This window comes from Paramecium tetraurelia (assembly GCF_000141845.1).
Source record: "Paramecium tetraurelia macronuclear, complete genome".
Classification (NCBI taxonomy): domain Eukaryota; phylum Ciliophora; class Oligohymenophorea; order Peniculida; family Parameciidae; genus Paramecium; species Paramecium tetraurelia.
The window spans coordinates 246,132-273,871 of record NC_006058.1 but is presented as its reverse complement, the minus strand read 5'-3'; the positions used below and the strand labels follow the sequence as shown (position 1 = coordinate 273,871).

The following is a 27,740-nucleotide window of genomic DNA, read 5'->3' as shown; positions in this document are numbered from 1 at the left end:
CATGAATTTAACTCACTAAATTACTTCAGCAATTAATTTTTATTCAAATTCAAGTGATAAAATTATAATCATTTTAAAATTAACAACTAAAAATCAATATAATCTTGCTTTGATATATGGAAGCCATTAAAGAATTCTCATCTGAACATCCTTACTTACACTAATTTTAAATATGATGGTTACTTATTAGCAAGATCCTTGAATTAAGGGATTTTACATTTTAATTAGTATGCTGTTCTACATAAGTCAAATTATTCATCAAATGACAATTAACATACATTTGAATCTATCTTAATAATTATATCTTCAGCTTTTGATTGAAGGGTTTTGAGAAATTCATAGTACAGATTTGGAATTTTGAGAGTTATCATTTCATATTCTTTTAATTTCACTTAAATATCAGAAAAATTAGGTTTGCTATCATAAAATTATTAACTTAACTATTTAATAAATATTTAGATTTACATTGGATGTATAAATATCGTCAACATCCTTAAAAATAGCAAGTATTTCTGCGTTCCACTACTGAATCTTTGTAATCTACTATCGTAATTCATTTAATTTTGGTAAAGAAAATTTGATTTCAGTTTTCTAAATTTAGAGTTTGATTTCTTTTTCATATTGAATTGCCAATTAATCATATTACTCCAATGTTTATTGTTATTTTAATTATGATTAAAATTAATTATTTAGGTCTTATTAAACTCTTAGCATTTATATAGTCTTAATAACTTAATGATCACTTTCTTATAATAATTCAGGTTATTGTTCTTTAATATAGGCATATAGCTATTCCGTTTTATCCATTTATGGCTTTTTCAATTATTTTGTCTTAAAAGTTGCTCTACTTTACAATAGTTCATTTGCAGTGCATAAAAATTCCTTTTGGCAAATAATTGATAAAAGAATCTTTTATTAAGGCAAGTTTATTGGTAGCCATTCACCTTCTGCATATAATGCTAATAATTAAGGAAAAGAATAGTTTTTCAAATTAGTATAAGATACTAACCATTAATCTAACTTTTACTCAAGAAGTTCCAAAATTTCAAGCTCAACAAGTTATGCTGGTAAACTTTTTCCAATTTTCAGAAAATCTTTGAACTCATCCACCGTTGGTAACTATAATTGAGAGTATATGTATTCTCCTGAATTAGGCAGTATGTTTTTTTCTAGTCCTTGCTTTTATTTTTAATAACTATCATGAAGTTCTGATGAAGAATCTATATATTAATCCCACAGATTCTCATTTAGAATTAAAAATGGCATATTAAATTTCATCAAACAAACTACATAAATATTATTATATACTTCTGCAAATATATTTATCTTAACTTTATTCTTTCAGTTTTTTTATTCCCATACATTCATAATGATACCATTCTTCGCAAATATCACAAAAAATCATATATTTAACTTGTTATTATTATTTTAAACATTATTAATGAAATAATTAAACATTATTTTCGTTTAAACTTTTAATGATTTAAAGATCTGAGATTGCTGATTCACCTCCTTGTCTACAAATACAGTAGATTTCTTCTTGACTATAAAGATTCAATAGTTCTTATGATTACATTTTTATCCACTCTAAAAAATTGGGATTGTTTATTTCCACTTCTAAATTTGGTAACACTTTTCTATTTAATCCTTTTTTATAGCATCTTTTATTATTATTTTTTTTTATCGATTAAATTACAGGATCCTATGTCTAAATTTCATTAGGACTTTATTTGAAAGCTTTTCCTAAGGGTACATTAGCATCGTAAAATGCAATATTATCATCTCTCATCAACTTTGAAACCTATTTCACTCTTTTAGAATGTTTTATTGAAACACTTTCTTAATCAACAATTGGTTAGGATTCTTCCTAACTTTTTATTTTTAATTTATTTATAGATTTAAACATTTTTTTTTTGGTGTTTGAAATTTATTGTTATTGTTATTGCTATTACTATTATAATTGTTATTATGTTTATGATTATTATTGTTAAGTTATTGTTGAATATTATTATTATTATTACTATTATTATGATTAAGAAGTCTTTAATTCTTAAAGCTAAATTTAATCAACATAGTCTAGGAAAGGCTTCAATTTCTGAACCATGATTAAATTTTTTAATCTTGGAGTGTCATTAATCATTTCTTAAGCCATTTATAACCAATTATTGATTACTCTAAATTTTTTATCCATTACATAAAATTCAGGCATAAAAACCTGAGAATAATAATGAACATCTTTGATACTTGAAACTTTCAATGCCATATCAGCCTAATTATTTATTGTCACTAATTTCTCAATAGAACCTACTAATTCCTAACTTATATAATTTTTCTCTATTCCTGACAAAACAAGACAAAGTAACTCTGGCACCTTAAAATAATAAAGTAAATCTCCAGTTAAGAAATAAGATTCAGGCTATGATTCTGAGTCTTTAGACTTTTTCTTTTTTTTTGGTTATTGCTCATCATTTAAATTAAGAATCTGATATTGCCATTATTGGAATTAATCTATCCATTCATCAACTTATTAAGAAATTTCATCATTTTATAAATCCCTTTAATAATCCTTAAGCTTTGAAACTTTTACTGGTTAGAGTTTTTTTAGTTTGTTTTCATCTAAATTTGTTAAATGTTTTAAGTAATATTTGATTGTATTCTGAAAATTAAAAAAAAAATTCTATGCAAGTTTAGATAATTTTGTGCCTTCTTTCTTCTTTTTATTTTATGGATTTTGTGCATATATTCGGAGCATTTCTTCCTTTAGCTATTTTATTGATTCATCATTTTATAGAGCAATCATAATAGATTCAAATAATGGATCTTAACTTTGAATTATTTATTTGATCCAACCAACTTTTAAAGAAGAAGCATGCAAATTTTATAGTTCTTTTACTAATTATTCTTCAACTGGTAATTTTGGAGCTTCATCTAATAAATTTTTGATTAATTCTTAATTTTAAGTTTGCACAGCTTCTTAGGCATTCTTATTCCATTTTTCTATATGTTGGGTTAATGCCTAAATAATTTACAAATCTTTATTGCCACTTATAAATGGAGATTGAAACTATTATAATTTATCTATTTAATCTTGAGTTTATTAAAAACCATGTTTTTAAATATATAACTTTCTAATTGTTTCCATGCCATCAATTTATAATGTTGTATCATCATTAACTCTTAATGTTTATTTTATTATACCAACTTATGCATGCCAATCTAATATTTGAAGTATAATTTATCTGACTTTAACCATCAAAGATAATTCCTATTTATATTTCAGACCTTCTTTAAATAATTCCCATAATTTATTAAAAGATTTATTTTAATTGCTCTTTTTATTTGTTTATTGAACCTATAATTATTTATTATCAATTAAAGAAATCAATTAATCTTTCCAAATTTAAACTCTCTCTGCTATTTTATTAATTTGTTAAACCTTCTCTGGGTCTAATTATTTAATAATATCTTAAGGTGGTTGAAATAAAGTATTTGGATATTATTTTATTTCAAAATCTTCTTGATAAACATCAACCAATGATATACTATCATGATAATTTATGATTTCATTTGCCAATTAATTCCATTCTAAGACTTTAAGATTTATATCCTATAACTATTTAAGATCTTCATTTATTATACCCCTATTCAGAAGTGTCTAAATTTAATCATTGGCCTCTTGATGCTAACCAGATGACATATGTTGTTTTATTTAATCTAAAATCTAGGAATAATCAATTATGCTTTGTAATTTTTCTTATACATCTAAATAAAATGGGCAATCTAATAATTCCATTAGTAACCTCTATTACATTTCAGGATCATCTATTTAAGATCTTGCTCTTTCATTTAATTCTATTGCCTATTCATAAAGTTCATTAAATGAATCAAATTCATCGCAAGTTACAATCAATTAGAGGATTTGTTAATTAAACTTTCCAGCCTAGGCTAAGGTTATTTTTTCAATTCTTTCTCCCTAGTTAGAATTCTATTAACCAAGTCTTGTTTTCGTTTGTTATGTTTTTGTGAATTTTGTGATTTTCTCAACTAAATCTAAAACATATTCATATAATCTTTTGTGTAATTGTTCAAATGCCTTGATTTCTATAGGTATTTACTTATACTCTTAATTGCAACTAGTAAGATTTCTAAGTTAAATTTTCTATGATAATGAGTTCGATATCATTTTATCAAAAATTAGATCAAAATTTTCATTTTCATTAATTGGAATAGGAAGCTTAGACAACTTTTAATAAAATTGTTCAGATTTTTAAACTTAATCCCTTAATTATTATATTTCAGGTGTTATTATTGGAATTTATTCTTCATATTTTTCTAAAGCTGATTTTAGCTTTTCTAAAGTTTATTTTTCTTTAAATAATTTGTTTAATTATTTTTGTATTTGTATTGAAGATTAATGTATTTATTTTATTTATTCAGGTACCTCGTATTTTAATTATTATCCTTGCTCTAATAATGTTTATAATTAAGCCAAATGAACCTTTTATTTGCTGTTTATGAGTTCCATAATATCTTATTTCCATTTATTTTATTGCATCATTTTATCTTCATTTAACTTGCTAATGTACTATTGAATTTTTTCATTCATATATTCGTCAGTGAATTTTAAGGCATGCCTATGTTTAAATTGATTATAAATTGTTAAGCTTGGAAATAACAAATAAAATTTCGCTTTGATAATGTTATAATCCATTAGCTTCAAAAACATCAATGCCTTTTCATTTACTTGTTCTTAAGTTAGAGTTAATCCACTTAAAATCAGACCATCACCACTGAACCCTTTATTTTTCTTTTTTGTATCTTCTGTTGTAGTCTCATCTGCCTAGTTCAAGATTAAGGATGATGCGAAAAGTAAATAATCATCAATATCCGAAAGATTCTAGATTTGCTCTGTTTGAAATATTAGGCTTTGTTTCTACAGATAAATAACTACTTTTACATGCTTCTAAAATTTTTCTAATGTTTTTTCAGGTTTATCTGGAACTATTGCTTAAGATTTCTCATTAACTATGATCATTCGTTTAGAATGTAGAAATCTATTCTATTAATGAACTTCTTGAACTTTCACATCACTTTATTCAATATCCATTGGATCATCAATGAAATTCATAATCTCTTTAATATTTATATAATTTAATGGAATTTTGATAGATTTAAAGAATGAAAACTATAATGGCTTTTATTGTTTTATTTAATTAAAATACATCTTATTACTCATACCACACTTTAGGTATTTACATAAACTAAATCAAATCATCAATTCCTTATCATAATAACATCCATCCTTTAATCAATTAAATTAATTATCAATAATATTTATTAATCAAACAATATATCTCAAACTATTAGTCTCTCTTATTTCATTAAAAAAATTTTAGAAGAATAAAAGGAAGTTTGTGTTATTTATTTATTATAAATGAAAAATTTAAGTTGAATTTATAAACTATAATTATCAGAATAAAGAAACTAAAATTTAATTTCTTAGTTCATTAAATTACACATTTTAGCGATTATATCTAGAATGGAATAACCAAGTGCAAAAATGAAGGCCTATTTTGATTTACAATTTCTCACTTTTATCTAATTTTAAAAATGTTCTTTGATAAAAATAAAATAATACTTATCTTAATCTTGAAGTTCTTAATAAAATTATTCTAAAATGTTATCATTAAAATAAGTAATCTTTTCTTACATAAAATGGTTCATTAAATCTCCAAATTACAATGGAGATGAATTTGAATTGATATTATGATTGTTAAATATATAATTTCGATAGCTCAATAAGAAATAGGCGATTTCTTATAAAAATCTTAAATTAAGTGTGTAAGATAATTCTTTAATGAAGAGACAAATAGTTTCATCGCATCCTATTTTAATAAGATCATTTTCAGTCTCACAATTGTATTCATTTCTAAATAAAACCTAAGCAAATGTAGTCATAAAAGGATCATCTTCATTTCTATTGCTTAATTTACTTTCAATAAAATCAAATACTAATTTAATTTTATTTTATAAATCATTGCTAATAGACTCATATTTTATTTATACTTTTAAATCATATCTGCTTCTGCTTAAAGAATTTATTTATATTTATCTCCAACCAAATCAAGTAAAAAATCATCTATCGATTGCTTAGCCTCTATTTACACTTTTAAAAAAACAGTGGTTATTCTATAGCTTGATGAGTGTTTAACTAGATATTATTGAGATGATTATCTGTAATGAAACAGAAAGATAAGATTTCATAGAAAAAAATCAAACATTAAGCGAATGGCAACTTTGCATATCCTATTTAAAAGCATCTGCTATTAAATTAATAAAGAAATACAATAATTAAATTTACAAAATGATTCAGGTAGAGCAATTTTTAATAAAAAATTTGGTATTTAAATAAATAAAAAGAAGAATTAATTAATATAATCTAATGTGTATTATTTATTTAAAATGATATTCTTCAGTACTACTATTGGCTGTTCTGTAACATTTCAAATTAGGCTTTAATGTTTTGTTAATCAGGATATATTTAGCTCGACTTTTTTAAATCAAAGATACTATTATCTAATTCAATTGGATTCAATTATTTGTTTAGAGCAAAACAATATTAACAACACTAAATCATGTGAAATAAAATGTAAGTAATTTAATTATTTTGCTTTTTTATTAAGGCATTAATTTCTGAATAGAGATTGTCATTAAAAGTATCCTATTTTAGCTGATTTTATATCATCTATTGAACTCTTGTATCACCAGATTTTATCTATTATTCTGCAATATCATCAAACTAAAGATCAATAATTATTTATTATTATTCTGTTAATTCTAAAAGTTTCTATAAATGAGTTAAATCAAGTGATAAATCAGAGTCGTTCATATTAACCTAAATTTATACTTCTAATTATTCCTTGATTGAATAAATCATTTTTTTAACTTAATAGCATAAAAGTACAGCAGCATAATGAGCTCTCATTTGAATTTAAAAGATTTCCAAAATAGTATTTGAAAAGAAATAAAGATCATTCATTTGTTTGTTAAAATGATTAATTTTTAGATTCATTTCATCTGTTTTCCTTGTTTTTTCTTTTATATCAATATCTGCAATACTGTTTTCTGACACTTTCTCTTCAATTTTAAAGTTAGAAATATTTTGAGATTATTCATAATTAAATTGCTGTTACTCTAAATGTGGTTTCCCCATAGACATTAAACGCTATTAGGTTATTTCGATATCTTTCTAATTTTCTCTTTCAATTTTAGCTCCTTCTTTTTAATAAAATTATGCATGCTCTTCCATAATAACTCTAGCACTTTCAATTTAAATTCTACTTATTTAACCTAAAAATAATTAAGCTTTCAATTTACTAAATATTTATTTCTCAAATACTTTATGTTGAGTGATTTATTAGAAAGTAATTCTCTTTTTTGGATCAAATTAAAGCATTTTCTCAAGAAGATCTTTTGATTCGTCAGATACATCAATTTTATTCCTTGTAAAATTAATTAAAGCTAAGTTTAAAACATTTAAATACGCTAACTCGTTAATTTATAGTCTTTTTAAGTGAATGGAAATCTTCCAAATAATATTTAATAAAAGATGACTCCAACCGAAAACATATCTGATGATAAACCATAAGAATTTGAATTAAGGATTTCTGGAGCCATTGTATAAAGGGATCCAAGCTATAAACGAGATTAATCGTTCTAAATATATATAATAGGGCATTACTTCATGTTGCAATATCTTGCAAAAGCCCAAATCTGCAATTTTATAGATCGAATGATTATGGATTAGAATATTTGCTAATTTTAAATCTCTATGAATAATAAAAACAGAATGAATATCTCTTAATCCTTATAGTATTTATCTAAGTATCCCAATGGCATCTTGCTCTGTGAAATGAGTATTTGGATTTTTTATCTATTGCTCTAAATCTCCTGCTATTACAATATAGATATTAAATTACAATCACAATATTCCATTACTAAGTAATTATATATATTATCCTGAAAGGTATCCACAAATCCAACTACATATTTGCTCTTAACCTTTTGCAAAGCTTTTTATTCTGATTCAACGAGTTCACCTAAAATTCCATCATTTTCTCCAAACCTTTCGATTTCTATCACCTTAATAGCCACAATTTGTTTAGTGCTCATTTTTTTACCTTAGTAAACCTACTTTATTTTTTCATTTTACATTTCCAAAGGCTCCTCTTCCAATAAGCTTAATAAACTTATATCCTTTTATTTCTTTATCAATGAAGTTGTTCATGATATTATGTTATTATATTTAATTTAAATATATTATTATTATAATACATTTGTCTCACTCTTCAAGTTGGGTCTTTTGAGGATTGACACATAGGTTTTACTTAGAATGAATTATTTTCTAAATTCTATTAAAATGTTATTATGTTATAATTGGAAAAGGAATTTATGATTTTAGAAAAATCTCACTTTAAAACGATATTTATAATTAATAATTATAATAATAGCTAGCTTCATCTGAATTAAATTACTTAATTTGATATGGATTTCTTTCTATATTTTATTTTTTTTAAAATAGAAAAGTAAAAATAATCTTTATTTAATTCAATTATCATTTCCTTTTATTTGAATAATTGTGTAATCCAACACATTAAGGAATTTATCAATTCAAATTATAGTTATTTCATTCCTTACTTTTATTCATTTAGGTTGTAATTTTATTTTGAAGTAGTGTCCATCTTTGTTGTTTACATCTTTCTTTCAGTCTTAAATCTTTATACTTAAAAAAGAAATTCCCTAATTGTCTTGAATCTTAATTTTCTTTATTAGGTTGATCAGATACAACATGGCATCTCTAAACCTTATTATTAAATATGCTTCCAAGTCTTCTTCATTTTCCACTTAATTTAATATTTTAATTAATTAAATACTAATAAAAATTTATAATCTATTTATGTAAAATCTATATTTTATCAATTAATGGCAAAAATTGCAAAACCATAATCAGTTGAATATGATAAAGTGAGTTAATTTCCTATTCTTCTTCCTCCTCCATGGGGATGATCTAAAAGATGACTGAATCTTCTCGTATCATCAACATCATAATTATCAGTTTACCTAAGATCAATCATTTCTTTTGGAGAAAATCCTATTGAGTGATTCCTTACTAGATACCAATACAATTCATCACTGCTTCTACTTTTTCTTGCCTTTGACTTGCTGACTGTTTCTTAAAATACTTCAAATGCATAATCACAAGCCATTAAAATAAAACGATCTGGTGTTTTCATGTCAATTCCACCAAGACATACTATTGCTTAGTGACTTAAAGATTATTAAATGCTCTTAATTGTTTCGTAGGGAAATTTAACAGAAAAATCCTTTAAATAATATTATTGGAATCCAGATAATAATATGAAAGGAAAATCTGTATGAATCCTACCTAACAATTCTAATTAAGCATTATAATAATGACGATTAATCTCTATCTTGTCTACAACAAATTTTTTCACTTCTTCTAATGCTGTCTCAAATTTTAAATCGACTGCTTTAACTTATTTGTGTGTTTCTTAGAATTAAGCCTCAAGATCCTAAGTATTAATATCTTTCTTCTATGAAGATTATTATTTATCTTTCGAATAATTCTACAATTTCATATCTAAATTCATGATCATTTGAGTTTGATTCCCAATTTATTACTCCAAATTTTCAATCTATATTTTCTAATTGTTATTAATTTAAGATTGAGCATAAAAGTGATCTTTATAGCTTTTCTAGAATTCTATTATTTCTATTTTTAATTTTTAATTAAATAATTTTATGTACTCTATATCTTTCATAATTTCTTCAAACCACTTATGTTTCATTTCTTCTATCTGATTTTTAGTATCTAATTACAAAAGAGTCATTTATTCTTAGACTGTCTATTTAATCTATTCAATCAATTTTGATTCATCCCTCAAAACTACATTGCTACTAGAATTATTGGGGTGCAAAAAATAGTTACTGAACACAACCATCAACAGAATGAAAAAAGTATATTTCAGAAGCTTATTTATAGTGAAGGGTCTCTCTAAAGCCATTACTTTCTCTTCTAGCACTTAGAATTTTTTCCTTTAGCTATCAAGACATTTTAATATTTATATACTTTGATAAGGTTTCGTAAACATTAAGATCCTTTTATTGCAAGAATTTGTTCACATTTGTAAATAACTCATAAAGTTTCTATTAAATATTTGAATTGTATTGATTTTCATTAGAATGAAACAAATCAAATATGACATTGTGATTTTCCTAATTATAAAATTGAACCTTATTCAACTGTTATTACTAACCTCCCAAAAAATTTAAGAATTTCGATATTTCATTCTCTACTTTTTAAACTACTTCCTCCAAATACTCGGTTGAATGAAAGGGATATTTTTGTATGTATTGAACTTTCTCCTTCTGAAAATCTATAGCCTTTTGCTAAATCTAATTCAAAAATAGTATTCTTTAGTCCTTCTTCTATTGTACTTTAAACATAATTTAGGACATTTCCATAAAATCATCAAGATGAGAAATTTTCTATTTTTTATCCCGATGCAATTTTGTCAAACAAGGATAACAGTGTAACTACTTTTTATGATCAGCCAAACACTACTTATTTGTACAAATATATTCTTCTTTATTTTATGTTTAATTGCAAGGTTTATAAACCTAAAAAGACATTGTATGTATGTTTTTAATTGAATATATAAATTCTTAAATTTTTATTTTATAGACATTAAATCTTTAAATCATGTCGCAATTTCTAATCATGTCTAACATAAATGTTGACTATATAAGCCTATTTCCATCACAGTTAGGTTGTTTTTTATAAATAATAATAATCATCGAAAAATGAAATAACTCTGTTTTCAATATTTCCTTTGTTTTCTTAAAATATTATAAATATTTGGTACAAAAACACAAAAAATCAAATCATCTATTTGAGAAGTATTGATCAAGCCCAATCATGAAATCTTTATTTAAAATGACGCATATTAGGGTCATGATGATGAAATTTTTAGGCTCTTTCGTTGAAAATATCCAAAATCTTTTTTGTTTAAGATTCCAATTCATTTAACTTAAGATTAAAATTATTTAATTATGATTTAAGGGATTCAAAAGCTAACTAATTATTATCAGTTTACCCTCTTAAATCAAAATAATTATTTTCTAAATCCATTTAAGCATTATTAACCTAATTTTTATAGGATTCAAATTTTTGATCAATTATAGATTTATGTTGAGAGTTTAGTTTTTATAACTCATTATTTGCTTCTTAAAATTTTTGATTAATTTCAGAGTTAAAGTTCTTACACTCAGAATATGCTTCTTCAAATTTCTCCTAAATTTCTATTTAAAATTTTGACTAAGGTGAGAAAAATTAAATAATCTTAGCATAAGAATATTATTACAATAATGGTAATCAGGCTTATAATAATGGCAGGATAATAGTGATTTTTTCCTAGTTAAACATGGTTCTATGTTGATAGTTGATCAACCTTCTGTTCTAAAGCTTTAACTTAATCTTACATTCTATCATACTTATTGAATATACTTTTTTAGAGTTTCAATCAAAGCTGTATCTGATTATCGTTATGATAATTGAGAGGATCCAAAAGATTTAAATTTAACAATTTCTACTTCTTCAGAAAACTCTTTAGTGCTTTACTTATAAAACCTAATTAAAGTTGGTAGAGAATATGGAGTTATTGGATTGACATCTTCTAAACAAATTTACAAATAATTTATTTTATGACAACATTCTTCATATTATTCATCAATCTTAGATGACATTTCATTTATAAATTATGGAGAAAACAATTTTGACTTTTCTAAGGCTTGTCTATTTTCCTTTTTTTAATTAATGCTCCATTATTTAGCATTTCTTAGAATAATTAGTCTTTCTTCTTTTTCTAAATTAATTTGCTCAACAATAGTATATATGGATTTAAAATCTTCTCTAGGGTTGTGTTAATGGATGTGTTATGCTTCTAAACATTTATAACAGCTCAATTTCTTTTGTTTATCAATGCATAAAGAGTTCACACAAACAAATTCCTCTCTTGCTTTATGTGATAGACAAAAATTATTATCGTTTGAATTCATTTATTAATAAGATTAATGATTTGATAAACAGATTTCTATGTTTCTCTATTCTATTTCTTTGATGATGGAGTTTAAAAGAAATTCATTCATATACATTCATAATAGATAAAAAAAGATAATATTTACTTTCAGGAATAAAAACATCATTATTATTATTTCATTTGTTCCATTTTCCTTTAAAGAAGTGTTTGTTCCAATTTGTCTTTTTTTATTTATAATTTGTGTTGTTACTTTCTTAAGTTCAAGTATTATTATAAATCCTCATCAAATTATTTATTCAATATAATAGTAGATCCATTTAAATCCTCTATTTTTTCATTACTTATTTCATCTAACTAATTAATTTACTCATCCAACTAACGGACTATATGATATGGATCCAATCTCTTTAATATTATGAATAATTTTATACATTTTGAACTTCTTTACATTCTCTGTCCTTGCTTATGACATCTGTTTTTAGTCTATCGAAGTAAGCTGCTAAACTAATCAATTCAGCCTTTTAATTCCTAATCTTTTTATCTTATTCTATGAGATGATCTACTATTTGTAATAATATATACCAGCAAAATTCTCATTTGTTTTTCCCAATTCTATTATATATTGAGTCAATAATTTATAATCAGGCAATTTTTCAATATATTCAAGTAACTTTCCACTTTCTATTATTTTCTTGTATTCTGTCACAGGTACATTTTGGAATAAGGTCTTTAAATCTACTTGTTGAATTCTTTGTATAATTTATTCCTCTTTTATTTTATTTTTTAAATTTGCTAATTCCTCAATATAAGGATCTTACTGAGGTTTGGACACTAGGAATAGCTCTTTGATAGTTAGAGCAGTAAGCTTAAAGGTTTCTTTGTTTTGCACTTTAATTTACCAATTTGTTTCATTAATGCTCTCATGTTGTAAATTTGATATCACAAAATATTTAGCTTAGCTTAATGGATAGTCTTTATTGATCACTCTTAAATATCATAATGTCTAAAATTACAATTTTATTTGAATATCTGGAAGAATTGTAATTAAATATTGCTCTTAATAATCTTGGTTGACTTTATCATGCAATGAAACCACTGGAAATAATTATTAAAGTTCGATAATTTATTGTCTCTTGTCCTGTGGAACCTTATTTGGAATATAATTTTGTTGTTGATAATTCATTAAAGAAAATAATTAATTAATATAAATTAATAATATTTAAATTATATTATTAGTATAATTATGCTTTAGAAATTAATTATTTTAATAGTCATCCTAATCTTCAATCCAGCTTAAAATATTCATCTAAATTCTTATTTATTCTCCAACTAATCAGTTAGCTTTTCCATAATTCGTATTAATAAATTTTTAATCATGCTATTTCAAAAATCACTATTATCTTTAATTACTATGTTTGATTGCAATTCTTATCCAATATAAAAAGTGTGCATCGATGGACGCTATTTTTTAGCCTATCCCATTTATATTATAAGATAAGCAAACCAAAAAGAAAGCAGCCAAAATTTAGAAATAAAAATTGAAGAACATAAACAAAATGATAATACAAGTTTATAGTATTAATATAACAATGATACAATCAATTTCGATCCTTACATGTTTCCAGGATAATCAAAAAATTACTATAAGATTATAGGAAATAAGTTAGCATCATTTATAATAAAATATTTTGATAAAACAGAAATAATAAAAGACAAAACAATAGAAAAGTTCTTAAAAACAAAAAAATCAAAACGAGCAAAGAAGCATATGATATTATTAATGAAATCAAAAATTGCAAGACAAATAGTTAAGATATATTTTGGGAATTATTTGTGGTGTTCCAGTATTCTAGAATAAATGAAATCTGATATTCAATTTTATTTATGCTTAAATAAGCAAATATTTAGGAGAAAATCAAAATAGAAGAAAAACCCTGAATCGATATAATTCCAAGAATAAAATTGAGTATTTTAAATTCATATCATCTATATTTCAATCAATAATGGTTGTACCCAAAAAATTTTCCCCAAATTTTAATTTTACAATTAATATTATTCTCCAATATTAATAGACATTATAATGAAAATAATCTTAAAACCCTTCCACAATCTCACTAAGAATTCGATAAGTTAAACCGATTATAGAAGGAACACTTAGATATAGTTTTTATTATTTATTCAAAATAACAAATGATTAAAGTTAAATAAAATAATGAATTATAAGAAATAATTTTACGATAATTAGATTAACATATATCATACATTAATCTAGTTTAGAGGAAATATTATTTAATTCATAAAATGAACTGGCTTTCACATTAAAATACTTTATTTATATTAATTATTAGGCATTTAATTTTATATTATTTCTTTAATTTACACGAAAAAGTTAATGCTAAAGATCAAATAATAATGAAACAAAGAGCAAGAATAATTAAACATTGATTTTATTAATTCTTTATGACATATATTACACAATTAAGTCCTAAATCTAACATTTGAAGGTTATTTCCATGACTTTATCAAATGAAACTTATTCATTAAAAATGCAAAGGAATGATCAAATCGGTTGTTTTTTTATCCTATTCTCATTTATAAATCTTCAGAAAAAATAAAAATTATTATTATTAACTAATTTTACACTATTAAAGAATAACCAAAAGAAATTATAAATCAAAAGAAACTTGAAAAATACATATAATAGAAAAACGAGATTCAGAATCAAAGAAATATTCGATAATAATAATACCTGATAAATTTCACATTTTTTTTCCATAATTAATGAAAATTAATATAAATTCCGATTTTAGGGATACTAGAAGTTTTATATTAATATTTAAGATTTATTTTATGATATTATAATTGTCACTCCTAGCTATTTTAGGAAATGCATACTAATTACTAAAAAAAATTGAACTAGAAGTCATCAACAATTTTTCAGAAAAGTTAAGCCTTGAAACAAACGATGAAGACTTGTTATTAGTCTTCTATTTTGAGAAAGCTAGCTATCCTTTGGCTATAGTCTCTCATGAGAAAGTTCGGGAGGCAGATTTCAATATAACAACAAAACCAAAATTTATTGAGAGTAGAAAAGAAATTTATTTTGACTTTGAGTCCATGTAAACCCGTCATAATATCCATTTAATTGAAATTTCTTAGGGGAATGACATCTATTATTACGTAAGAGATGGATTTGGACCCTTTAGAGTAAAATTAGAAGTTTATTCGAAACCTCACTCTACGTGTATAAACAACTGTTAGGGTTATTCTTTGAATAAAATAATTCAAAATGCAAGCTGCACATCAAAGTGCGAATGTTAGAGCGGTTTTTTTGGATCCTACTGTTAATTTGAACTATAAAAAATGGAAAAAGATGTACAGTATGAAATTCAATTGATGGCTCGTAAGATTATATACTTGTCTTACTAATTCAATGAATAGGCTCTGTTAATTGCCGAAGGTGTAAATGAACCAATAAGTAAGTTATTTTTTTTATAATTAGCTGTAAGTTTTGGAATTTTAGGGTTGAAAGGCTATGAAGTCCCTGATTCAACATCATACACGGCTATTTTACATAGTTAACTCAGTCTCACTAAGTTGATGCAAAATTTGCATTAGTAATTTTAGAACTCTACTACACTGGTAATTGGTTTGTAATGTAAATCTAACTAATCATTTAAATTATATGTAAAATAGGAATAAATTCCAAAAATATGGGATGGAAACTGCCTATTTTTGATTTTTGCATCCTTCAACATTTTTATTATTATTATTTGCTTTGCAATTACAAACTTATGTAAAAAGAAGGATATTAAAATGAATAAAAAGAAAATTAAAGTAAGACCCCCTCCAATAGAGGAAAATCCTAAAAACTTTAGTGGACAGTTTTTTGATAAATACTTCGAAATATTTGATTACGAAGATTTCATTAAATCAAATCCAGAATTTCAATAAAATACATAATGTGTAGTATGCTTAGACAATTTAAATCAAAAGGAAATTAGTGTAAGCATTTGTGGACACATTTTTCATCATTTGTGCTTAAAGAAGTGGCTGATGAAAGTGTTAACATGTCCATCTTGCCGATAGTAGATTACATATTAATAAGTGATCCAAGGAGGTTGGATAGGAAGTAAGCTTTCTTAAAGTCCCTTGCATCCCTAATCTAATCCAAAATGTAAATTAGTTAATGATAGTAACATACTTATTGAGAGTATGGATAATATTGAAATTGTAGATAAACAAGATAACGATGAAAATTAGGATTCTTGAAATATAACTATTTATTGTTCAATAATTATTAAAAGTCAAATACATATTTAGTTTGAGTTTCTGGTATTACTAGGATACTTAAATAAGTCTTTTTAATTTATTCTTTAAATTCGTATTCTATTTATCAAAACAATTATAATTTTTGATGTTGATTGTAATTAAAATCGAATTTATAAGCCTTTTTCTTTTATTAAATTTAATTAATGTATGAAGCAGAATATGCAGACTAAACACCTGTAGAGGATGGGCTTGAAGATGTTGAAGTTGTTGTTAGTAAAGAGAGGCGCTATTAGTAAGAATTATTGTTGGTTTATAATTAAAAAGAAATTGAGTATAAATAATTGAGGGAATATTAGAAACAAATTATATATAATATCTAAAGGATTAGGGAGAAGGGTATGATAAATTATCTTATATAAATAGAATATCAAAAGGAAGTATTATTGGTTGATCCATATCTATCGGAATACATAAAGGAGCTTGAAGAATAATAATTATATGATTTAGATTCCTAAAAGCAAGACATTAAAGCAGATAAGTAGAGCAGAATTGATCAATTGAAATAAATACAATAGGCTAAGAATTCGTTAAAATTACTATTTACACAAACAGAAATCTCTAGTCATTCGTAAATTTTATACAAAAATATGTTGGAGAATTTCAATTAAGAGTTGTTTTAATATATGTAAGAGAGAGCTGATTTAGAAGATGAATAATTTGAATTTGATAAGCGCCTTAAAAGTTTACGAGCTCAAATTAGGGTAAGTACTTGAAATATTTTAGGAAGTAACAGAAAAGAATTAAAAATTAATCTAATAGATAGAAAATAGTAAGTAGGGTGAATGAATCTTCTATTTTTTTTTGCATTTATTTAAAGAACTGTATTTCCATGCACCTCATAATTTATTATTTCAAGAACCAAGTAATAAACAGTATTTATCCTTGACTTAATTGATCCCAAGTAGAAATACATACTTCTTTTATTTAATTTTTCAGAATTACTTATAGTTAAAAGACTTATATCTATTTTTAATACATATTTATTAACTTAACAATATAATCTAGTATAGGTAAAACATGTTTCTTGTCGCTTACTCTCCTTACAATTAGTATACATGTTATTCTTCAAATAAATAATTACTGACCAAAATAATTTATTATGTTATATGGATTAAATTATAAATACCTATTAATAATCTTTAAGAGAAGATTTTGAATCAAATGATATCTATAATTAGAAATCTTTTTATACGTATTATTTAAATAAAAGAAATATTTAGTAAAACACTTTAGACTACTCTTGTAAATATTAATTATGATTTTTTTTAAATGTATAAACGTCACTTGTATTGATGATTGTTAGTGTTTATATTTATATTTTCATATTTTTGAAACCAAATCTTCTACTTCATTTAAAGAATCTCTAATTTGAGTAAATTGTAACTTCAAATTATTAAGTGATTATTCCATCAGGTCTATTTTATAATTAGTTTACAACAAAGTTTTAATATGTTGAAATACTTTAATTAGATCAGAATCTACGTCACTATACTTAGTTAAAATATAAAATAATACCTGCTTTTGCATTTCTAAGAGATCTAATTTATTACTATTCAGTAGTTTGTTGTTTTCACTCAGAGTTGCTTCTATGGTATTGATTTTATCAGCTATTTCTGATTTGTTATTCAATAAATCAATTTATGAAAAGATACTCGTAAACTTAAGATTAGTTTCTAATTAATAATCTTATATCAAGTTAAATTTAGCTTAGATTTCTTTATTTAAATTTTTGAAAAGATTGTCTTCTATATTTTTGATTCCCTTTTATGCATCCTTGGAAATCTTCCTCTCCAATCTATCAAGTTACTCCTGATCTAAAGTGGCGTAGTTATATTATTACTAAGGTTTCTCTAATCCATACTTGCTAATAAATTAACTATTAAATGCCTGTAAGAGTTCCTATTATTCAATTAGTGATCTTTCTAGATTGCCTACTTTTATTAACACTTTTTGATTCTCATCTTCAATTTTTCTAAACTTTTGCCATAATTTCTCTATAACTTATTAAAATCTATCTGATTTAACATGTTAATCAAGTTCATTTTATAATTATAAACACATATCGCACGATTTAAGTTTATTTACTTCATCCGAGAATAAAATTGTGGATGGAGCTTTGTCTTGAAAGTTCTGTTTTGTAAGAAAATCTATAATATTAAGGCCTCGACCTTAATTTCTAGCTGAATGAGCTGATTGCGGAATTTTTTCAAGAGAGTTTCTTCTGCTCATTAATTAATGTTATAATTTTAAAGAATTTCAAGGCCAAAAAAATCAATCTCACAAAGCCTAATTCTTTAGAATCCCCCCGTTCTTGAACTTGAGAGTACAATCAAAGTTAAGGAGCATTTTTAGCATTTAAGATAAAAGCTAAAGGCAATACCCTATATTACAACTCCTGTGGCATCACCAACTTAATAAGGATAGCCTCAATAACGAAAGAGGAGAGATAAAAAAGGGAAGAAATATAAATAAGAGAAAACAAATTTCTAATTAGAGGTGTCTAGTATTAGTTCTTCAATAACAGATGAATCTATAGATAAAGATATAAAAGGCGAATTTTTAATAGCAAGTGATAATTTGAAAAAGCTTTGCAAATAACCAAATCAAAATAAAAATAATTCCTCCTTCATAAATTCGCCATTATATCCTTAGAATAAATAAGAATCCTAAAAAATGGATTCGTCATTAAATTAATTCGATAATGAAAGGGTTAACATTAATTTTGTAAAGTCTCTTTAACATAATTCGGATTGTAAAGATATACAAGAATATTACGAGGATGGAAACTTAAACATTTATTTTTAAAGTAAGGATATGCTCACATTTTTACGTTATGAACATGAAGCACAAGAAATGATTTAGAAATCCAAAATGTTTTGTTAAAACTAAAACCTATTGGAAACACTATAGAATGAGATTGAGATCTATGAATAAAAATAGGTCAAAATTGATCAAAAGAAGGAAGAATAATAAAGGGAGTTTATTCAAAGAATATTACTCTAAGAAGAATAGAAGTAGAATTTTTTAAAGAAAGCAAAAACAAAAAAAATAGGATAGATTGCTAATAAATTTATTGAACATCACAATTTAGAATTAAATCATTAAAATTCATCAGCAGAAAAATCAAGAAGAAGAATAGAAGAACTATAGAAATGAATAAATTAAACTTAAAACCTATTTATCAATCAATTTTCAAATCTTTAACTGGAATTAAACTGTCATCAAACTTTTATTCATTTCTTTTCATAGACAAACTCTTTTCTTTACTTCCCTCTCTGCTATTGCTTCTTCTTGGCTTCTTAATCTTTGTTTTTTAATCCTGAATTTTTATGATTGATTCATCCACTTTCTGTGTGTTGTAGTTTAAATCAGTTGATGTATATGCAATTACATGACTTGCACCAAGTGAGATCTATAACAGCTTTTCATTTTTAAAAATGGTTGTAATCTATAAAAGGTTAAATAAAGTATATACATCTCTAGGTTTGAATTGTGAATTCTCATTTCTAGTACCGAGGACATAACTTTAACCATTTCCCCAAGAGAATAATTATCCTTCTTGAGAGATAGCAAAGTTAAAATGCATGGAAGAATAAATAGTTTGCATCTTGGGGATATCTTTAATCATTTATGGACTAGTGATGAATTCATATCCGATAACCTTATCAGACTTTTAAATTTCAAATAGTTCTCCTTATAATTTATTCTTTTTGCTTATTTTTTTTTTGTTGCTCTCGTTAAGTTTTTATGACTAGATTTCTTCTTCTAATTGTTTTTATGCTTGCTCTTTCAATTGTTCATTGATTTCTTCTCCTAATCCGAGTTGTCCATCATCATGTCTGCCAAATGAATACAGATTTCCTTAAGAATCTAATGCAATTGTATGGTGTTCTCCTCCAACCATATCAATAACATCAATGTTATCAAAAAATTCGATTAATGTAGGTAATTATTAGTTTTCTTGATTACCAATACCCAATTATCCGTAGTTATTTAATCCCCATCCGTAAATTCCAACTTTGTTATCTTTCATTTAAACTTTAACAAATGCATGAGAAGCTCCTGTAAAAATGTTTAAAATTGGCTTTTTCATCTTGATTGGCTAAGGATTTAAATTTTGCATAACTGATCTTCTGGTTTCACTTTTTCTACCTATTACTAAGGTTTCTGCATCTCCCCATGTTAATAACTAAACTTAAATGGATAATGTACTTTTTGGCTTTCCAATAATACCATGGTATGATTTTAACCACATAGTATTTTTTTTATTCCCTCTGTAATATTATCCATTTTTTTTGGCTTTTGCACTGACTCTCCAATTGGACCATGAGTATTTGCATAAAACCCCCAGAAATATACTAAACCATTGGAATTTGCAGCAATTGAATGAGAACTACCACAAGCAATCATGTCCACAGGAGGAAGATCTGTAATCAGTGCTGGAACTCGAGCGTCTTCTCCTTCTATTTTGGGTCTGCCAAGCACTCCCTTGTCATCACATCCAAATGAATACACCTAATTTATGTTAAATCAATGCAATACTTTTCCTTAAGAAGTCAAAATTAAGGCATGCATTCCTCCACATGCCACCTAGGTTATTGATAGATTATTCAATTCTTTTATTTGATATGGTCTCTTGACTTCATACAATTCTTCATCGTCTTCATCCTTAGCCAAAAATTGATCACATTCAGCACTTCCCCAGGCATACAATTTTTATTCACTCAATTATTCACTTTACATCAATAATTAAAATTAATATTCATTTATTTTTCCTATCTGCTCTTGAAAATCTTCTAACCAAAAGAGGACCATGAAATTTTGGCTGATTGGGCACCGGATTTTGCAAGAAATGTACATAATCTGGATTTAGGTATGGTTGTTTATGGAGATCTGCTAATCAATATAAATTTATTACTCATATAAGACAATGTATTATAAGTAGTTAAAGTTTCTATGGTATTGGAATACTCTTCATCATTTATTACAGATTCTGGAGCTGGCATGAATTGAACTTTCTATTATTATTCATCTCCAAACACATCATTAAAGGACTCAAAGGCTCCTCTTCAAATATATTTAAAATAACTTACTTTTTATTAACTATAATATAAATATATGTTAGCAATGACTCTAATTTCACATGCAAAGGCAAGGTGGTTCTTTACTCATATGTCCATTCCGACACTCTCTCCCCAATTGGAGCTGGACTTATTCTTTCTGCCATTCTCCCTAGTGACTCTATAAATTCTATGAGAGACATTCTAACATTTCTATCTTAATTAAGTTCATCCACCTATGACATCATAGAGAAATTGTAGATTATGACTTGCTATTTATCATTCAAATATTCATTCAATCCAATCTGTTTACAAAACTCTTTAAATTCTTTAATGGAAATCCATTTTAATTTAAAATACCATCTTCTGTTGCTGATATCTGTAGCATAATCATATAGTTTCTTCAAGAATCCCATCTTGAATGTTATTAAAGTGTCACACTCCTTATTCCACAATCTCTTCTGTCTCCAATCCTGAGTGGAATCAAAATTATTGAAGTAAGGCTTGAATTCCTTTAATAATCGATATACTGCATCAGCTGCATTCTTGACAGTATTTGTCCTTACATATTTATCAAGAGCCAATCTGTAAAGACTCTCTATGAATTAGTATCTAATCAGAGCTTAATCTGGATTGTATATGAATTTATTGTCTACATTATTCTTTATTGAAATTAAATTGCTCTCTACATCCTAGATTTTCAAGTCAACTCCATCAACTAATCCTACTTATTATACTAACTTTTAGAATTAGGGATATTATATGCAAAACATATCAAATTAAGGAGGTTAATGTCCAAAACTTGAAAGGTACTTATATACATCTTTTAATAATTAATATTGTTGTCTGAAATATTCTTTCATCTTAGTTCTTTCATACTCATTTCTAACAAATCTAGTAATCTTACTACATTACCAATCAAAATCTAAACAGCTGTCCAATAAATTATCATTATCGCTCTAAAATTATTTAAAAGATGAATCTTCCTTAATCCAAAATATTATATTAACTTTCTTTCTGATTGAATTATTTGCAAATTTCCTCAAAATGTATTTTTTTTGAGCAGATCGAGGAAATATTTTAACCAATGGTTTATAATCGTTTTTATCGTCTATTACGTATTCCTGTTTAGACAATAAATAATTAATTTAATTAATCTTCTTAAATTTAACCTTAGTTCCATCTGCAAATTAATGATATTGAAATTTAGTATCCTTGCCTTGCAATATTAAATCATCAGGGGGGGATTACATACTTAATGAATTTTTATCTATAAAATAGTCCTCAGACATTGGATTACTAAAGAAGTACAGGATCCTTCTTTTAGGTGGACACATCTAATAGGTAGTATAATAAAATTAATCAAGATCATCTAATAATCTTTCATCCACAACTTCATCCTTTGTTTCCATGTCATAAGCTTCTTGGATTGCAGCCATAGTTATTTTTTTATCATCATTTATTACTTACTTTAATTGATAAATTATTTCGCCAGTTGTTAATTATGGTTGCTCAACAGATTTGCTTTTTCTTTATTATTTCATCTATTCCTTTAATTCTAAGCTCGATGTCATTGGAATTGGTTTATAACTAATTTCGTATAAAATAATACTCTAAAAAATCAAGATGGAGAAAGATTGGCACATCACCGTTAAAATCATCTGGAGTGTAATTAAATTTAAACTCCATCCACCCTTAGCAAATCCAGCAACAATCACTACCTAACAATCCATCATTTAATTCAGGTATAAAATTTACACCATCTATTTCATACTTCTTTTATTATAATCTGAAAGGATTTCCTTAAAATTGTGATCCATTATTAGCAAATTGAATGAATCCATTAGGATCTACATATGCAGCACATTTGTTCCCTTCAATATGCAATCCATAGATCTAATTGTTTTTTTTCAAAGCATCATTCAAGATTCTTAATTATTATTCGCTAAATTGATTATATGATAGATCAATATGTATAAGTGACATCTTTGGATTTGAAATGATCTCACTCCAATAGATCATGCAATTATTCTATCCCAAGTGATTATAACTTAAGTCTATCACTTTTAATGATTTATTATTGGCCAATCCTTTTGCAATAGATTAGCCAGATATGGATCCCAAGTAATTCCAATTTAACATTAAGACTTCCACTGTTTTATTACTCACTAAGAAGTTATACAAAGTTTTTGAAATAGAATCGGTTAAACCATTTTCTGATAGGTTCAATCTAGTAACTGAGTTATTTTTCATCAAAGCATTTAATAATATTTAAATTCCTTAATCTCCTAAAGTGTTATTGGCAACATTTATGTATTTGATGCTATAAAACAATAAGAATAGATACCTTTTATGAGTTGTGATTAATTTTTCAAGAAGCACGGCTCCTCCTTTACCTAATTTATTATTTGAAATTTTTAATTCTTTTAAAGAAAGAGGTATGCAGTCGACAATCATACCTAATTCTGAGTCCTTTAAGTTGTTATCACTTAAAAATAGTTATTTAATTCTCTAACTCTTTTATTATTTCAATAAGGTAGTCAAAATTGGATAATATTTAGAACCTATGCCTAAATTGGTGAAATTCATCTCTTTTTTATCAACCAAGCAATTTGTTAAGTCAATTCTTTTGGGAAACAAACTGTCATGAACACAAAAATAGTAAATCGGATTCATTCCCTCTTCGTTTATGAAATGCTAAGCTACGTCTCTCAATTTGTTTTAGTTCTTCAAGAACCCAAAATATGATTCTTCGTTAATTTTATCTCTGAATTATCACTCGCATATACTTAATTTATTTTTAACATGCTCCTTGTGTTTGTCTAGATCAAAAGCATCGACACTACTATTTGATTTCTCAGAACTATCTTCACTTATCTCTTCACTCTGGTTAATTTAAGGATCAGTCTTTGCAGGAAAGATGCGGGGAGTTATTCTAATAAGCTTTTATGATAGATAAATAGCCTTCTTTTGTTGCTTTATGCTATCATCAAAATAATAGGACTTTTCCTCTTTAAAAACCTCATGAGTTTACTTTGATCTTGATTCAGATCTGCTAGTTTTGGTTGTAAAAAATGTTTTCAACATCTCTTTCTTTTACTTTGTATAATCCTTAAGTAATGGGAGTTTTCTTTATTGTTTCGAATTAGAAATAATTATAGACATTTGATATTTTATAAATAAAATAACTAAATTATGTTATTTTCTTGTATACTAAACTACTATCTCAACTATTAATTTTTTGTATTAATAACCATTCTAAATTAACTCTTAAAATGCCTAAGTTGATCAATATATTTAATACTTTCTAGTTGGAAAACAGATGAGTTTATTGATGTTTTATAAATGATTTATTAAAATCTAAGAAGTATACAAGATTGTTATTTTCTTGAGAATTATAAGATTGCATTTGACATCGTAGATTTAATATGAGGTTTGTGATTAAAATTAAATATCCTAATTTATTGTTTAAATATTTTATTATAATAATATAATTAGAATTCATAATAAAATATTTTAATTCTTAAGTATTTTGTACTAAATGTTTATTTATATAAATTTATAATTTTTCATACATTTATACCAACTTCATGAAAACAATCGCGAATTATTTTTTACTCTTCTTCACCTACTGATTTCATAGCATGCTTTATTTTTGAATTTTGTTTTAAGACCCATTTCAAAGCCTCTTTCAATATAATAATCAAGATATTACCTTTTAGAATATATGGAAAACTCTCCTTAAATGAAACCAATTAACTCTTTTCAGAATTCATGAATGCAAGCTTTTATTCAAGATCTTCTCGAATACTTGTAAGCTTTTCTATATCTTTAGTGAAATTTTCAATAACTTGAATATGCATATCTAAATTTTCTGATTTTTCTTCCAATCTTTATGATAATCTTTAGTTCTCTGCTGACATTTACTATCCAAAATAACATTAATAGATACCTTAAGATGTTATTGATTTTTTTGTGCTTGCTCATATTTCTCATAATAGGTCATATTCTTTGCTTTTAATTCTTCATTTTATTTGATAAAATGTTCTAGATTATTTTTCAAAGATTTTCTAATTCTAGTATAATAATATTACTTTTCTTGCTCCAAATCCTCTTTCATTTTTTATTTTTTTTGTTTGTAATCCTCTCTGAGTTTTATGATTTCATTAAACTTATCTTATTATAATTTATTAATCTCTTGGAGGAAGATACTTTGTTATGAGTGATCCATGGCTCTTCTTTTAAAGAAGTCATTCATCTAATGAGCTTATTATTTCATATCTTTATATTGTAAAACCAAATCATTGGAAATCTAATATTTATGGATTATTATTTACATCTTCTCCTGATTCTCTAAAGGACTAACTGTCATCACTCATCCTCTTCAGTAATTGCTAACATTCAACTCTTTTTCCATTAAGTTCATTTCTGACTCTTTGAAGTTGCTCTTGTAAGTTTTGATAATCTTGTTTTAATTTTTAGCTTTTTTCTTTTTTATTTTATAATTCTTAGGTTAATTGACCTACCTTGGCTTAGCAAGCTTCTAATTCAAGACTTTTAATTTTTTCTTATTTATTTGACTCCCTGGTCCAGTTTTCTACTTCATACTTTAACTAATCTCTTTCCTTTTATATTTCATACAATAAGGATTCTTAATTTGCAATGGTTTTTCTTAATCTTTCTTCCCCTTCCCTTGCTTAAACCAGATACTTTTTAGTTTAATTGTTTTCTTCGATGTAGACTTTTTGAACACTCAATATCAGCTTTTCAAAGTGGCTGAATAAAAACGAAGGCACTTTTTCTGAGAAATGTTTGTACTTTTAATGACCCTTAACAGTTTCCATGTAATATTTAAAAAAGCGACTGTAAACTTGAAATTGATCTACTAAAAGAGATGGTTTAATGCTGTCAACATTTTCTAAGACTGGGATTTGAAAAGTGTTGAAAAATTTCTATAAGATCTGATTAGCAACAGTAGTAGATTATTCTTTATTAATTTCCAATCTTGTTTACAAGTCTTGGGACATCATTTCATGTAATTCTTTTTTCATACTATTTATTTTAGAGTTATCAATTATTTCCTTGGATTTCTATTCTAACCTTTAAAAGATCTCAGCTTCAATTTATTTTTATAATTAGATTAACTCCTCATCTTCAAATGGAGGTTTCATCTTTTACAAAGCATCTTAATACTTTTTAGAGTATTGACTTTTTAGTTCTTCCAAAAGATTTCTTGCTTCTTATTAGATGACTCTGTCTAAACTAGTTAAGATTTAAGGGATTCCTCCAGAATTGATGGCATCAACATATTCAAGGGAAAGTTTCAAAAACATCTCTGCAGTTAGAGTAGTGCCATTAATTTACTTGGGAGGAATGTTCTTGGAAACTCTTCTCTCAAAATCTTAAACAGCTGAAATGAATTCCGGTCTTAAGGCATTCCAATCCTCTTCTTCTACTCTAGCTAGTCTTCTTTCATCCTAAATTGGTCTCACCATACAGATACAATCTCTGAATTTAAAATACTCTCTAATCTTTCTTCTGATAAGATTCTTTCTCTCTCCATCAGGACCTGGATTGGATTAATCTTAAAGTGCAAACTCCAAATATTCACTTGGAGATCTTCCTTTCAAATCTAGTGAGAAATCTCTCAAAACCCAAAGGAATGTTGGGAAAAATTAACTCAAACTTTTATCCTCTGATCCTACACTGACATTCTCACTTAATTTAATAACAAGAGAGAGATTCTCTATTGATTGTTCATCAATGTGACCCAATTGATTAAATACAAACATCGATGATAGCAATAAAGATATTGAGAATATTTTAGTGTCCACTCCTAAGTCTCTTTAGACTGAGTTCAATCCTTCTGTATCCATTAGCAAAATAGAAGTATTTTCATTTAATGGAATGGGCTAGCTCCATAACCAAATACCTTTTGTACATGGCATTGTTGTTGGTCCAACAGCAAATCCCTTTTATCTCTTTAATACTCTATTAGCTAAAAAGGACTTTCCTGTTCTTTGTGGACCTGCAATTGTAAGAACAGCTACCTAGATATCCCATAAAAAGTGTATACTTTTCTGTCAGCAATGGATTACAACATCTTAATTGCTTAGGGATGAATTTCAAAAGTAGTTTCCAATCCTTCTGAGGTTTAATTTTCCTTTAATTCAATGAATGGGATGGGTTAACCTTACATTTTATATTTAATTTATTATAAAATTTGCAA

General features: G+C 25.5%; 12 protein-coding genes across 12 annotated transcripts, besides 1 other annotated feature; 3 read left to right on the top strand and 9 right to left on the bottom strand. All coding sequences in view use genetic code 6, as the record gives it.

Annotated features, from left to right (window-relative positions):
* Positions 1-93: 93 nt before the first annotated feature.
* On the bottom strand, positions 94-5,128 carry PTMB.125 (hypothetical protein). Its single annotated transcript, XM_001346914.1, has 4 exons — positions 94-160; positions 184-440; positions 466-1,286; positions 1,309-5,128. 4 exons carry the CDS (start codon positions 5,126-5,128, stop codon positions 94-96), a joined length of 4,965 nt encoding a protein of 1,654 aa, XP_001346950.1.
* Positions 5,129-5,399: 271 nt separating this feature from the next.
* Positions 5,400-6,225: a sequence feature (inverted repeat).
* Positions 6,226-6,472: 247 nt separating this feature from the next.
* Positions 6,473-8,287, bottom strand: PTMB.124 (Protein kinase). Its single annotated transcript, XM_001346913.1, has 6 exons — positions 6,473-7,350; positions 7,378-7,521; positions 7,545-7,716; positions 7,742-7,953; positions 7,980-8,190; positions 8,213-8,287. The coding sequence occupies 6 exons, from the start codon at positions 8,285-8,287 to the stop codon at positions 6,473-6,475; spliced, it is 1,692 nt and encodes a 563-aa protein (XP_001346949.1).
* Positions 8,288-8,975: 688 nt separating this feature from the next.
* PTMB.123 (hypothetical protein) lies at positions 8,976-10,713 on the bottom strand. The annotated part of the gene is made up of 2 exons (XM_001346912.1): positions 8,976-10,122; positions 10,151-10,713. 2 exons carry the CDS (start codon positions 10,711-10,713, stop codon positions 8,976-8,978), a joined length of 1,710 nt encoding a protein of 569 aa, XP_001346948.1.
* Positions 10,714-10,987: 274 nt separating this feature from the next.
* Positions 10,988-12,138, bottom strand: PTMB.122 (hypothetical protein). The annotated part of the gene is made up of 3 exons (XM_001346911.1): positions 10,988-11,422; positions 11,445-11,565; positions 11,588-12,138. 3 exons carry the CDS (start codon positions 12,136-12,138, stop codon positions 10,988-10,990), a joined length of 1,107 nt encoding a protein of 368 aa, XP_001346947.1.
* A 143-nt stretch (positions 12,139-12,281) lies between these two features.
* Positions 12,282-13,302, bottom strand: PTMB.121 (hypothetical protein). Its single annotated transcript, XM_001346910.1, has 4 exons — positions 12,282-12,524; positions 12,551-12,678; positions 12,702-13,105; positions 13,133-13,302. The coding sequence occupies 4 exons, from the start codon at positions 13,300-13,302 to the stop codon at positions 12,282-12,284; spliced, it is 945 nt and encodes a 314-aa protein (XP_001346946.1).
* Positions 13,303-13,362: 60 nt separating this feature from the next.
* PTMB.120c (hypothetical protein) lies at positions 13,363-14,085 on the top strand. The annotated part of the gene is made up of 1 exon (XM_001346909.1): positions 13,363-14,085. The coding sequence occupies one exon, from the start codon at positions 13,363-13,365 to the stop codon at positions 14,083-14,085; it is 723 nt and encodes a 240-aa protein (XP_001346945.1).
* An 884-nt stretch (positions 14,086-14,969) lies between these two features.
* On the top strand, positions 14,970-16,391 carry PTMB.119c (RNA-binding Zn finger). Its single annotated transcript, XM_001346908.1, has 2 exons — positions 14,970-15,597; positions 15,622-16,391. 2 exons carry the CDS (start codon positions 14,970-14,972, stop codon positions 16,389-16,391), a joined length of 1,398 nt encoding a protein of 465 aa, XP_001346944.1.
* A 203-nt stretch (positions 16,392-16,594) lies between these two features.
* PTMB.118c (hypothetical protein) lies at positions 16,595-17,337 on the top strand. Its single annotated transcript, XM_001346907.1, has 2 exons — positions 16,595-17,152; positions 17,179-17,337. The coding sequence occupies 2 exons, from the start codon at positions 16,595-16,597 to the stop codon at positions 17,335-17,337; spliced, it is 717 nt and encodes a 238-aa protein (XP_001346943.1).
* A 434-nt stretch (positions 17,338-17,771) lies between these two features.
* On the bottom strand, positions 17,772-18,680 carry PTMB.117 (hypothetical protein). The annotated part of the gene is made up of 1 exon (XM_001346906.1): positions 17,772-18,680. The coding sequence occupies one exon, from the start codon at positions 18,678-18,680 to the stop codon at positions 17,772-17,774; it is 909 nt and encodes a 302-aa protein (XP_001346942.1).
* A 952-nt stretch (positions 18,681-19,632) lies between these two features.
* Positions 19,633-21,194, bottom strand: PTMB.116 (Regulator of chromosome condensation). The annotated part of the gene is made up of 4 exons (XM_001346905.1): positions 19,633-19,899; positions 19,927-20,640; positions 20,664-20,966; positions 20,994-21,194. The coding sequence occupies 4 exons, from the start codon at positions 21,192-21,194 to the stop codon at positions 19,633-19,635; spliced, it is 1,485 nt and encodes a 494-aa protein (XP_001346941.1).
* Positions 21,195-21,213: 19 nt separating this feature from the next.
* On the bottom strand, positions 21,214-24,676 carry PTMB.115 (Leucine-rich repeat protein). The annotated part of the gene is made up of 5 exons (XM_001346904.1): positions 21,214-21,344; positions 21,370-21,518; positions 21,545-23,101; positions 23,124-24,276; positions 24,301-24,676. The coding sequence occupies 5 exons, from the start codon at positions 24,674-24,676 to the stop codon at positions 21,214-21,216; spliced, it is 3,366 nt and encodes a 1,121-aa protein (XP_001346940.1).
* Positions 24,677-25,080: 404 nt separating this feature from the next.
* Positions 25,081-27,710, bottom strand: PTMB.114 (Guanylate-binding protein). The annotated part of the gene is given in 6 exon segments (XM_001346903.1): positions 25,081-25,199; positions 25,227-25,437; positions 25,464-25,587; positions 25,606-25,823; positions 25,849-27,561; positions 27,588-27,710. 6 exon segments carry the CDS (start codon positions 27,708-27,710, stop codon positions 25,081-25,083), a joined length of 2,508 nt encoding a protein of 835 aa, XP_001346939.1.
* Between the last annotated feature and the right edge of the window lie 30 nt (positions 27,711-27,740).